Source organism: Ochlerotatus camptorhynchus, unplaced genomic scaffold (assembly GCF_037179485.1).
Source record: "Ochlerotatus camptorhynchus isolate MF236.1 unplaced genomic scaffold, CSIRO-AGI_Acam_v1.1 ptg000298l, whole genome shotgun sequence".
Lineage (NCBI taxonomy): Eukaryota > Metazoa > Arthropoda > Insecta > Diptera > Culicidae > Ochlerotatus > Ochlerotatus camptorhynchus.
Window position 1 is genome coordinate 232740 of NW_027040786.1, and position 13136 is coordinate 245875.

A 13136-nucleotide genomic window follows, 5' to 3' on the forward strand; every position below is an offset into this window, starting at 1 on the left:
TGAACCGACGGCAACACGACATTGGGTCGACATCGACCTTAAATTAGCCTTACATTTATCCGACATCGGGTCAACTTCTCCGTTCGGGACCATTTGTCTGGGTTTTTTTTCCATACTCCACTGTCGTATATCAAATGATAGTGAGTGACTCAATGGACAGCGACAATGAGCTTCGAATGAGAAAGGGGCTCTTCAAATTATGGTCATGTGAGAATTCGTTTACACAGAATTGATTGAATGGTTGTATTGGTTCATCTTCAATCGTATGATATGAAAATTTACAGCACTGATCCTGAGTCGTTTTGGCGTTTAAAGCTTATCTTGCTATTACTATTTTTAAGTCAATTGTAGTACTATTAACACCATGTTGGCGATTCTACGCCGTTTAAGAGTATTAGATCCATTACGATGTTAGGTCATTTTCAGAATGTTTTGACGTTTCATGCTATTTGTGCGCTGTGAGCTGTTTTAGCGATAATTTTTACGATTTTAAGAAATTGTAGGCATTTGACAGCTCCTTTGTCAATTTTCAGATCGTTATGAATTTTTTAAATCATTGTTGTGTTGTCTTGTTATTTCTAAGCCCAATCGTGTGGTGTTTTGAGAATATCTCGTGGGATTTGGGAGTCATATTTTGGACGGCCTATTTCACAGAAGAGCATTTGGAAAAATGGGTGCTTCGCAATCAACAGAGCCGCTGAAAAAGACCGACATACTGTGGCTTCATCACATAAGATTTGCCTGTCGCCTTTAAAAGAAACATCGGGCAGAACGTTTCACAAATGACAACTAAAACAAAACCCATCAATTCAAATATATACTTCAAATCTAATTTCTCATCTTTCTTTTTTTTTCCAGGGGAAGCCGACAAAGTGAAAACCCTGATCCGACTACGGGCAGAACTGTCACCACTTTTCACCGGCAAACGAAATGCATCGAAATACGCGTGGGCGTAAGTATCTTCCATCTTTGTTAAATCTTCTTGTGCTCAGACAGACCGAAAAAAAAAACTACCCACATTCCCCTTCCCGCTCCACACACCTCATCAGAAGAAACCAATCCGCAGAGACTAAACCAAAAACCACGTGACCTACATTTTCCCGACAGCGAACCGCCGTCGAATACAAAAAAGCAAAAAGTAAAACAACAAAAAAAAAACTAGGTTCTTCCTCGATCAGAATGCTTCCTCACTTTGTTGGTTCGGTGTTCAGCACCGGCCGAGCCGGAAAGTGGAACAATTTCCGATCCCGGCTTGTTCCCACATTCCATATTCGCGCCTATTATTCCACATCGAAACGTGGCTCTCTGTGTTTCCTCTTTTTATGTGTGTAGTCGATTCATGTTTTTCCTCCGCCCCTCTCCTGCCTCTCTCCGGCGGACTTCGGTTAACGGATGGAGATAAAGCGAATCATTAGACCCATGGGTCTTAACTTTTGGAGGGTTTCCTATAGTTCTTTCGATTATTTATTGTATTGTTTTTCGAGTAGATTTTGAGGCTGGAATTTTCTGAGCAAAAGATGCGCAATGCAATCGAAATGAGGCAGGCCTGGAGGGGGGAAATATAAATCCGTTAAACCATTAATGTAATTGAGGAAATTTTGCGGGCTCACGTTAAAATCGAACAAAAAGGGCGTGGACGCATCGACAGTGAGCTTCACGGGAAGGGAGCTTAGGGAAGGGAGAGGAATCTCGATGTGTGTACGATTTGGAAGTAGATCACCGGAGAAGAAGCTCATTTTCCACGTGGTCGGAAGAAGAGGAAGTGCATCTAAAGTGGAAAAATGGTAGACGCTGGTCAAGTTGCAATATGAGAACGTGTGCTAATTATTGAGAATTTAAGGAGCAATTCTCATTTCTGCTTGATGCCAAAAACAGAAAAAAATCATATAAACATTATCTACGAAATGCGAATATATTCTACGTATTTTAATGTTTAAATTAAAATAAAATCATGTTCTCTGACATTTAATAAAATGAAAATATTTGCTATCGTGTGAAATTTCAAGAAATTTTTTTAGAAGAAAAGCTAACCAGGGAACAAACACTTTTTGCGAAGTCTAGAAAATAAGATAGAACTAAATAATGACCTGCAAAGCTGTTGGTTTCTATAAGAGCTGAAATATGGTGTTCATTAATTTTGGGATGGATCACTCACTGTCCCCAGAACAGTACAGAACCTGTTCGGGGGAAGTGGCCAATCAACAAAACCAGATGTGTGGTTTATAAACATTTTCAGTTTTTCATGGGTAATTCAATAGAGACCAAATTTTCGCGATTCGGAAGGTTCTGCAGAAATGCCGCGAATACAACGTGCCCACACATCATTTGTTCATCGATTTCAAATCCACATACGATACAATCGATCCAGATCAGCTATGGTAGATTATGCACGAGTACGGATTTCTGGATAAACTGACGCGATTGGTCAAGGCGACGATGGATCGAGTGATGTGCGTTGTTCGAGTATCGAGGACACTCTCGAGTCCCTTTGAATCTCGAAGGGGGTTACGGCAGGGTGATGGACTTTCGTGTCTGCTGTTCAACATCGCGTTAGAAGGTGTGATCAGAAGAGCAGGGATAGCACGAGTGGCACGATCTTCAGGAAGTCCATCCAGCTTCTCGGCTTCGCCGATAACATTCACATCATGGCACGGAACTTTGAGACGATGATGGAAACGTACATCAGACTGAAGGCTGAAGCTAGGCGGGTTGGACTTGCCATAAACGCATCAAATACAATATACATGGAAGGAAGAGGTTCTAGGGAAGACAATGTTAGCCTCCCACCCCGAGTTCAGATTGACTATGATGAAATCGAGGTGGTCGATGAGTTCGTGTATTTGGGCTCACTGGTGACCGCCGAGAATGATACCAGCAGAGAAATTCAAAGACGCATTATGGCAGGGAATCGTGCCTACTTTGGACTCCGGAGGACGCTCCGGTCGAATAAAATTCGCCGCCGCACGAAGTTGACTGTCTACAAGACGCTGATTAGACCGGTGGTCCTCTACGGCCACCAGCTGCTGGGAGAACCATCCATCGTCCACATTGCAAGAATTGGGCGACTACGGTGGGCTGGGCACGTCGTAAGAATGTCGCACGGTGACCCAGTGAAAATGGTTCTAGAAAGCGACCCAACAGGAACAAGAAGAAGAGGCGCGCAGTGGGCAAGGTGGATCGACTAAGTAGAAGGTGACCTGCGCAGACTACGAGGCTGGCGGAGTGTGGCCATGGATCGAGTAGAGTGGAGACGAATTCTTCGGACAGCAGAGGACAACAAGGCCTTAGCTTGATTTGTAAGGTAATTCAATAGAGACCATGTCAATTAAGCAGAGTGATAATGGCCACCCAATTCTCTGAATAAATTTCCAGAAACCCCGAAGGAACTGACCGATTTCTGATTTCAACAAATGCTAAAGGGTGATACAGTCAAAATTTGGTCAAGGGAAAACGCGTGTAAATCGGTGAAATCGTTTATTTAAAAAATCAAATTAAATTTCTTTTTCAAGTTCAATTAGTCAAAATTCAGGAAAAATATTCAGTTAGGCTTCCGCTTTTCCAAATCCGAATTGCCGGGCCTTACGCTTGACCCCTGCCATCAGATTTTGTACAGCCACCTTGTCCACCTTCTTCGCCGCAGAAAGCCAGTTTGCCTTGAACTGCTGCTCGCCCTTAGCAGTTTTTTTGGTCTTCTTTAGGTTCCGCTTGACAATAGCCCAGTATTTCTCAATTGGGCGGAGCTCTGGCGTGTTGGGAGGGTTCTTGTCTTTGGGAACCACCTGCACGTTGTTGGCGGCGTACCACTCCATGGCCTTTTTACCGTAATGGCAAGATGCCAAATCCGGCCAAAACAGTACGGAACAACCGTGTTTCTTCAGGAAAGGCAGCAGACGTTTATTCAAACACTCTTTCACGTAAATTTCTTGGTTGACAGTCCCGGAAGCTATGAAAATGCTGCTTTTCAAGCCACAGGTACAGATGGCTTGCCAAACCAGATATTTCTTTTGCCGTATAAAACTCCTGTCCCGGAAGCTGCTTGTAGTCGGCTTTGACGTAGGTTTCGTCGTCCATTACCACGCAGTCAAACTTCGTCAGCATCGTCGTGTACAGCCTCCGGGATCGCGCTTTGGCCGTCGTATTTTGTTTATCATCGCGATTTGGAGTCACTACCTTCTTGTAAGTCGATAGTCCGGCTCGTTTTTTGGCTCGATGCACGGTTGTAGACGATACACCCAGCTTATTTGCGGCATCTCGGAGAGAGAGGTTAGGGTTTCGCTTGAAACTACCGGCAACTCTCTTTGTCGTCTCAGCGGCTTCCGGTTTTCGATTTCCCCCCGATCCAGACTTCCTGGCTGTTGACAAACGTTCCCCAAACACTTTAATTACATTTGTAACGGTTGATTTGGCAACTTTTAGCGATTTTGCCAACTTTGCGTGCGAGTAGCTGGGATTTTCGCGATGCGCGAGCAAAATTTTGATACGCTGCTCTTCTTGCTTGGACGGCATTTTGACAACTGAAGAGTGAATTCCAAAATCAAAATAGGAGCAACATTCTACACACACACACCTTCAAAATGAGGGGTGTTCAGGTTTTTTAAATGCAAAATTGAAAGATATACGTCAAGTTGATATTGACCAAATTTTGACCGTATCACCCTTTAGTCATGTGGCATTCCATAATGTTTATGGACATGTCATTAGCGGCCATCTCAATTGAGCAGAGTTGCAATGGCCATCCAATATTCTCGGAACAGGTTTGGGTAGCCCCGCAGGAGATGGTCAATCTCGTATTGCGACAGAACACTGCGCCATACCTAAAGTTTCATAATTTTATGGACAATGGCCATTCGATGTGCTCAGAATAGATTCTGGAAGCCCCAGTCCGAGGGAATTGGCCAGTCTCTGATTTGAACAGAAACAGGAGCTATTGACACTCTGAGAAATCAGAGGGGTAGCCATTGTCACTCTGTTCAAATGACATGGTCCTTAATTAGTTGTTTCAGAATTTAATTTCTGAAATATTTCGCACGTTGTTTTCGTTGAAATCAGAGATTGGTCACTTCTCCCGGGGATTGCGGAATCTGTTTCGAGGATATCAGGTGGCTGTTGCCTATCTTCTCAATTGGCGTGGTCCCACTAAAATTTCCGAAAAATATGATATGGCTCATGTATGGTTTTGTTAAAATCATAGATTGGTCACTTGCTGTGGGGCTTCCAGAATCTATTCCGAGGACATTGGGAGGCCATTGTCACGCTGCTTAATTGGCGTGGTCTCTAATGACATGACCAAAAAAAATCTAGAAAAGTGCTATATGCCACATGAGTAATTTTAGTCAAATACAGAGATTGGTCACTTTCTCCGGGGCTTTCTGAACCTTCTCCGGAGTCGAGGCGTGGCCTTTGTAACTCTGCTCAGTTGGCACTAGTCTTTAATATGCCGCAATTCTGGTTTTATTGAAATCAGAGATTGGCTTTTCTCGCGTGGCTTACGGAGCCTGTTTTAGAGACACGGGTTGGCCATTGTCACTCTGCCAATTCACATAATTAACTGTCCAAAAATTTCAGAAAATTCGATATGGCAACGTGCGGTTTGTTGAAATCAAAGATGGACCTCTTCCTCTTTGCTCTCTCTGCTGAAGTGACATGGTTTCTTGTAATATTAGCATTAAATTCTGAAAATTTATGAAATGCCGCATGACTTTACTCGTGATTATTTATTTGTTTATGACTAAACATCAACAGGCGTTTTTGGCCCCAATGATATAACCTAAGCAAGTAAAAAGTACTAAAACTAAACATCAATAAGCACATAGATAGTCAACTCGTAAAAAAAAATTCACATTAATAGACAATCTAAACTACAAGGGACAGCCCTATGGGGTTGTACGAAATGGTGACGCAGGACTACATGGTCTTATATAATAAATGTTATTTGCTAGCTGTAGCAGGAGCTTGTGTTTTGTGTAGGAATAGGAACTTGAGTTCTCTCTGTTTATACTCTTTAGTATGACGCGCTTGACATAGATAACCCACAGCGACTCACGAAAAGCTACTGATTCCGATCAATAGCGGTGTGGCTTCTTCCTCCTCTATGGATGCTCATGTGGGTTGCAGCTCACTGCTTGCAGGCAGCCTGTCGTTGTGTACTGGAGAACACCACCACTCACCACGTGGTTATTGAATAACACCGTTTGGTGAGACTGGATGGAATTCAACTTTGAAATCTGTGTTAGGGAAATCACGTTTCGCAGAAAATCTGTGATAATTTTAATTTTCATTGCAACATTAGTGCAATTTTCAATAATGACTTTTTAAAAATGAAAAAGTCTTAAATTCAACGGATGCGTAGAAATATTTCTAATCGATTGGTGATAAAATTATTGAAATTGGTCCAGGGGCAGCTGAGTTATTAATGTTCAAAATCTTTCATAATTTTGTCACATATTCCATTTCCGGTTTTCACAAAGTGTACCCCCATATAGAAATCACAGACGTAGTCCTACGTCAAAAAACGAACTAAACCTCCGGCGAAGCAGCTGACGAGTCAGGTCAAAGTAAAACAGTGCGGACATCCTATTGAAGAGTCTCTGTAAACCACCGATTGCACCGAACATGCTATAATTAGTTCGCTGTATGGACAGGCGCAGCATTGAATTATTCCGTAGGGCTCGGGGTTGAACATTGATGTCAACTTGCTCAAGGAGAACGGGGCAATCCGCAATTAGCAATGTCCTTGCTGTATCTCTTTGGAGCGATAGGGGCACCAGATGGATCAGTTGTAAACAACTTTCGTAGCTAGGCAATCGGAAGGGATTCGTCCACGGCAGTTTACGTAGCGCATATCTCAGAAGCCGTCTCTGAACAGACTCAATTCTTTCGACACTGTTGTTGTAGTGAGGAGTCCAGACAACCGAGCAGTATTCTAAAATGGAGCGAGACAAGAAGCAGTAAACGATTTAGGGCAGTAGATATCCGTGAAGTCTTTGAAAATCCTGAAGATAAACCCTCGAATTTTGGAAGCTTTGTCGACGGTATTCGAGATGTGCTGCTTGAAAGAGAGTTGTGTATCCAGAGTCACATCTAGGTTGGCTGACGCGCTCAATTTTAGTGCCTAACAAAACATACTTGAACATAATAGTCTCTTTCTTGATTCAGAATACACCAATCAGCAAATGCATTCAGCTGACGTTGAAGAAAGCAACAGTCTTCAATTGAGTGGATTCGAAGGAAGAGATTAAGGTCATCTGCGTAAGATAATCGTGGTCCTTCAATTACCAGATTCACGTCGTTGAAGTAAATCAGGAAAATCAGCGGTCCCAGGTGACTACCCTGGGGTGTGCCGGACGTTGCAGCAAACATACTGAACTGGTGATCACCAATGACAACAGTAAGACAGTGATCGATGAGGTTCGACTGAAACCATTGCAAAAGGCAGCCGTGGATACCAAGCCTGTCCAGTTTTGCGATTGATATGCGGTGATTCAATTTATCGAAAGCAGCAGATAAGTCAGTATAAATGGAATCCGTCTATGCACGATTCGATATATTTCTTGAGAAAATTATAGATTAACCACTTCCCCGGGATTATCCGGAACCTGTTCCAATTTTTATTTACGCCATATTTCATTTCTTATCCGAACCAACAACTTTTTCAAATCATTCTTTGGTTCTCATTGTATGAGCTTCGTAATAAGCGCCTCGTCTCCCTTTTACTTATGGAATAATCGTCACGCACAAAAAGGTTAAAAGTCATCAAAGTGACCTTTGACATGTAAACAAATCGTCATAGAAACGACAAAATGACTCGCGAAAAGGCTAGCAAATCGTCAGAGTTTGTTAATCGGTGGTGGCCGCTTTTGACCAAATTCGTTGGAAGTGTTTGATATCTTTGATCCTTAGTTTCTCTCCAGAAAACTCCCGCTTCATCAGAACCCAATATCTCTCGCTTGGACGTAACTCTGAACAATTTTGCGGATTTGCGGTTGTTGGCACAATAATCACTTGATTTAGTTCGTACCACTACATGCATAATGGCATCGTAGTTTTAGAACAAAGAGTTGATGAAGGGTAGCAATCGCTTCTGCAGACACTCTTTCTGGTAAATTTCCTTGTTGATTGTGCCTGTAGTGACGAAAGATTTACTCTTTCGGTCACACGTACAAATTGCTTGCCAAATAAGGTATTGTTTGCCTTCTTCGTCCTGAAACACTCAGCTGTAGCATTTTTGGCCATAGCAGAATAGAAAGCCAGTCCTGGAAGCTGCTTGAAATCCTCCAGGACATAAGTTTCATCGTCCATAACGAAGCATGAAAACTTCGTCGAATATTTGCAGTGCAAACGTCGAACCGTGATTTTGCTGTTAAATTCCGTTTGTCGTTGCTGTCGTTGATTTTGAACTGTTTTTTCTTTAAACGACTTCAGCCCCAAACGTTGTTTTGATTTTTTTTACAAAACCAGGTGACATTCCTTTTTTACGAGCCACCGTTCGAACAGAGGGATTCGGGTTTTTCTTCAATGTCCTCTTCACCTTTCATTCCATGACAGCATACAATGTTTTTATCACTTCTCGGTTTCCTCTCGACCGACCGTTCCGAAAATGATTTGAGCACACTGTGAACAGTGGATTTAGGTAAATTAATTTTTTTGTTTTGCTAGTTCCCGTATTGACAAATCAGGATTTGCATTATGTACAAAAACGGTCGCGCACGTGTTTTTCATTCGTCGCCATCTTGAACACTAAACCAGCGTTGCCAGACTGTTTTAAAGCTTATCGGTATGAAAGGTATTAAAAATCGGTATTTATCGGTATTTACTATTTATTTAATTTTATATTTTGCCGTTTTCGAAAGCGAAAATTTTAACGATGGTGACGACTGGGATTTGAAGGGACTTGCTTTGTTTGACGGCTTTTTTAGTCTTAAACCACTCTTTCATTTTTTAAATTTAATTTTTAAAATTATCGTTGTCCTCAAGTGGTGATCAAAATTGTGACCAAATAGTTTTTTTTCAATTAAATATCATTAAATGAAACCCAAATATGGAAAATCCGCCACAACAACTAAACTATTGACAATAACGACAAACAATATTTTACCTTGAAAAAAGCCACAACCTATGTCCGTAATGTCGGGCAGATTACATCGTAGTCGTTGCAGTGTTTTAAGACTGAGAAAGCTGTTAATCAAAGCAAAATTTTAGCTTTTGAACTATGATCGGAAAATTCCGGAAGAAAACTCCGGGGAATGTTTGAATTAGCTTCTGGATAGAGCTGAAAAAACATCCAGAGAAAGACGCAAGAAGCTCTCCTGGATGAAGTTCGAGAAAAGCTAGAAAAACCTCCGGGAAACTTCCAAGACACGACTTGAGAAACATGGAGAAAATTTAAATAAACTATCGGAAAAAAATCGGACGTCACATCCAACATCCATTTCCAGAAGTAGGCACTTCCAGGGAAAGCCAGAAGAAGCTCGGAAAACCTTCCACTAGACGTCGAATAAAAAAACCTTTGACTTATGGTCAAACTTCCAGAAGAAGACGAAAGAAATTTCTGAGAGAATTAATTGAACTTCCTTGAGAAGACGAAAAAACTTCCTGGAGACGCTGGCAGAAACTTCCTAAGGTAGATTGGAAGAAACATCTGAAGAAAGTCAGAAGGCAGAGCACTTACGGAACAGTCGAATGAAACAACCCAACAGACATTGAATGTTGAATTAGAGCTTATTCAGGCAAATGTAAGCTTCTTCAGCTAAAAAATAGCTTATTCAGCTGTTGATCAACTCAAATTGTTTGTTGGGAAGAACATACTTCCGCAAGAAAGAGATTCCTGGGGGATGTTCTAAAGATCCAGAAAATTTTTCTGATATTCAAAAAACATCCCTGAAGACTCAGAAATTTCCCAGAAGTTTTCAGAAAATGCATTAAGGAATATTCCATAATTCCTTGAAATTCCTTAAAAGTTCTTGTAATTTTCTTGGTCATCCTCGAAGCGCTCGGAACTTCCCTGATTATAATAAGACTACCGGAATATCTCTAATCATCTTAGAAGGTATCTGAACTTTATTGAAGATTACGAAATCTCTTAAGTGCTCTCACAATTTTCTTGAATTTATTGTAACATCAGCATTGAAGTTCTCTGATCTTCCCGATTTTTTAATTTTTAAAAGTTATCGATACTCCCATTAAAAAGCATAGAACTTCTCATAAAATTTTCTCACAATAATCTAATGTTCATGTAACTTCTCTTACGTTTCCTAAAATTTGCATGGACGTTGCTGAAGTTTTCGGAAATGGCCTGAGTTTCACGGAACTCCTTTATAATCTCAGCAATTTCATAGAAATTAATTGATCCTTCCTGATGTTCTCCGAGCTTCACTTAAGTTCCTGAAAATCATTAAATTTCCCTGAAACTCTTTGGACTTGTGAGGTTTCCAAAATATTTGTGAAGTTTCCAAAAAATTGATGAAGACTGGAGTTCGTTGTACTTTTCTAAAATTTTTGGGTTTTCGAATTTTAACAGAAGTTAATGAAACTGTCTTTAATTTATCGAAACTAACACAAAAGTCTGGAACTTTTCTGAAGTTTCAGAACTACTTAAATGTGCATGCAGGTAGTGTGGATCCGCAATAAAAATCTGATAGCATCCTTGTAGCTCCGGCAAAGTTAAAACACTAGCGGAAAAAGATGAAAGAATCATTCGAGCGAAGGCTGAAGAAGCTTTCAAGGTAAGGTGGAAGAAAATTGCAGGGAAAGTTGGATGAAACTTCAGGAAGATTAAAAATGAATAAAAACTTACGGAAGTAAAATAATGTTTAAAATATATTTCTCGATTTCCTAGGAAGTACCGGAAAGAGCCATCGACTATTTCTCGATTGATGGGTAGCCAAAAACGGTGAGGAAATATAATTAGTCGAAAGAGTATCAAGCATAAGGCATCTTTAGATGATTGTTTAGAATTTCGAAGGCTCAAAATATGAGGCATTCAGAAAGATACAAGTCTCTCACAAAAATTTTCTCCGAAATTCGAGCGTGGGCAGGCAATAATAATTTTGATTATATAAAAAAAACGGTATAAATCGGTATAAAATCTTAAAATCGGTATTCTGAGGAACCTTATCTGTATATCGGTATCTAGTTTGGAAATCGGTATAAGTACTGATAAATCGGTATATCTGGCAACGCTGGACTGAACATTGAATGTAAACACCAATCATAGTCTTTTTCGTCAGTGACTCATAGCTATACCTCAGTGAAATTTTTGACTCCTACGTGCAATATTTCAAAAGTTACAGTGATTTGAAGGCAGAGCTGCCAGGTGGTTTTATAAAAAATCTGTATCCACTCTATTAAAAAATCTGTATTTTCTGTATTGACGATTTTTTTCTTAATTAATCATGTTTTGTTGTTTTACAAATACAGTGCATACAAAATAACCATAAAAAGCGCTTAACCACCTATTCGGGCTATCGTACTAACCATACTGGATATAATTGCGCCATTTGTGATATCGTCCGTACTTATTTATAAGAGTGATATGAAGCCGTTTGAAAATGTATGGAGATTTTAGTTTCTATTCATTATCTTCCTGATAAGCAGTTTTAAATGCAAAAAAGTGCACGAGTTTATTACTATTTGATATTTTTAATATAGATGAATACAATTAATTACATCATTTGTGTGGTAGTTACACCGAAAAGTCGAGAGATGTCGCCCCGCCAGTGCTGGTAAAATCATTTTTTGCAGTATGGAGAATATCAGAAAATCCGCAATTTCTTACGAAATACATTTTCAATGCAAGTAAAATGTTTACGAGTACTTGTATTTGTACCATTTTAATGTGCTCGGGCACTTTTCTTGTATTTAACATACATGCTTATATTGGAAATATTCAATTAATACTGTAAATCCCCATACAATCTCAAATCGTTTACTACCAGCTCCATATGCATCCGAAAGCGGTTGGTCCTCTGGTTGTGAATGCTGTCAAAAACACCATAACATGATTAATTGTCGATGGAAATTTGATAGGTTCCCGAGCAGAGGGTGAGAACAAAATGAAAACAAAAATTATGTTGTTTTCATTATTCCTGATAACTCAAATTGATTTCATTTTGATGGAGTTGATGGCTAACAGAACAAAAATGAGAGCTAAAAGATATGCGAAGAATACCAAAATTATAACATATATCGATATTAGTGAGAACTGCTTGATAACTTATTTTGATATGGATATTTTATTTAGATTACAAATTTAGTTATCAACATGTTATTGCATGCATGCCGAAAAAACAAAATAAAAATACATCAAATTTTGATGTCATCATGAGTTATTAAAAGGCAGCTATATAAACGCACAGTGGAATCGATTAAATGTTCCATAAACTTTTTAATTTTTTTTTTATGTTAGAGGAGCATAGCGACGAGTAAGCTTCTTCTAGTCTTTTGAGCCAAATTGGATTTCGTTTTCTTTCATGTTCGCCTTTTTCCTTCTGTGAAGTTATATTTAGTAGAGAGTCGCGAATTTTGTGATATTCTCCATACTGCAAAAACAGTTTTCCAACCACTGGAGGGGCAAAAACTCTCGGATATTTGATAAAACTACCACTCAACCAAATATGGTTTTTAGCACAACAATTAATTTTGGAGAGAAGAGGGTACGCTGATAAAATCGAGCAAGTTATTTTGTTTTTATAAATTTTGAATTTTTTTTTCTCAAGCATTTTATAAAAATCTGTATAAATCTGTATTGTAATTTAAAAATCTGTGATAAATTTGTATTCTGTATCGGGTCTGTATTAAGATTAAAAAATCTGTATAATACAGATAAATCTGTATAAATGGCAGCGCTGTTTGAAGGTGTCCGAATTATTGTGAATAAATATCTTAAAGATCTTATGCGATGAGCAATGTGCTTGAAATACGAGGAGGAAGAAGAAGAATAAGACAACTTTGTTCATAGTGGGTTGTCCACTTCGAAAATAATCTTCAAAATATCAAAACTGCCTTCGTCAATGTCAAAATGGCCCTAACAACAACAAGGCATAACATCTCCAAAGGAGCTTTAAAACTGCAAAGAATCCAAAGAAGTTCTGCAAACTTCCATTGTGATTTTCCTTCGCTGAATGTATTTAAACGATTCC

The 13136-nt window shown here is 39.6% G+C and overlaps 1 protein-coding gene across 2 annotated transcripts in view; it reads left to right on the forward strand.

Moving 5' to 3' along the window:
- Positions 1-13136, forward strand: part of LOC135706938 (probable serine/threonine-protein kinase cdc7) — a 163477-nt gene that overhangs the window by 56648 nt on the left and 93693 nt on the right. For both annotated transcript variants that reach the window (XM_065228623.1, XM_065228624.1), the window contains exon 2: positions 859-952. In XM_065228623.1, coding sequence (XP_065084695.1) covers positions 859-952 — 94 coding nt within the window. The remainder of the gene's footprint in view (positions 1-858; positions 953-13136) is intronic.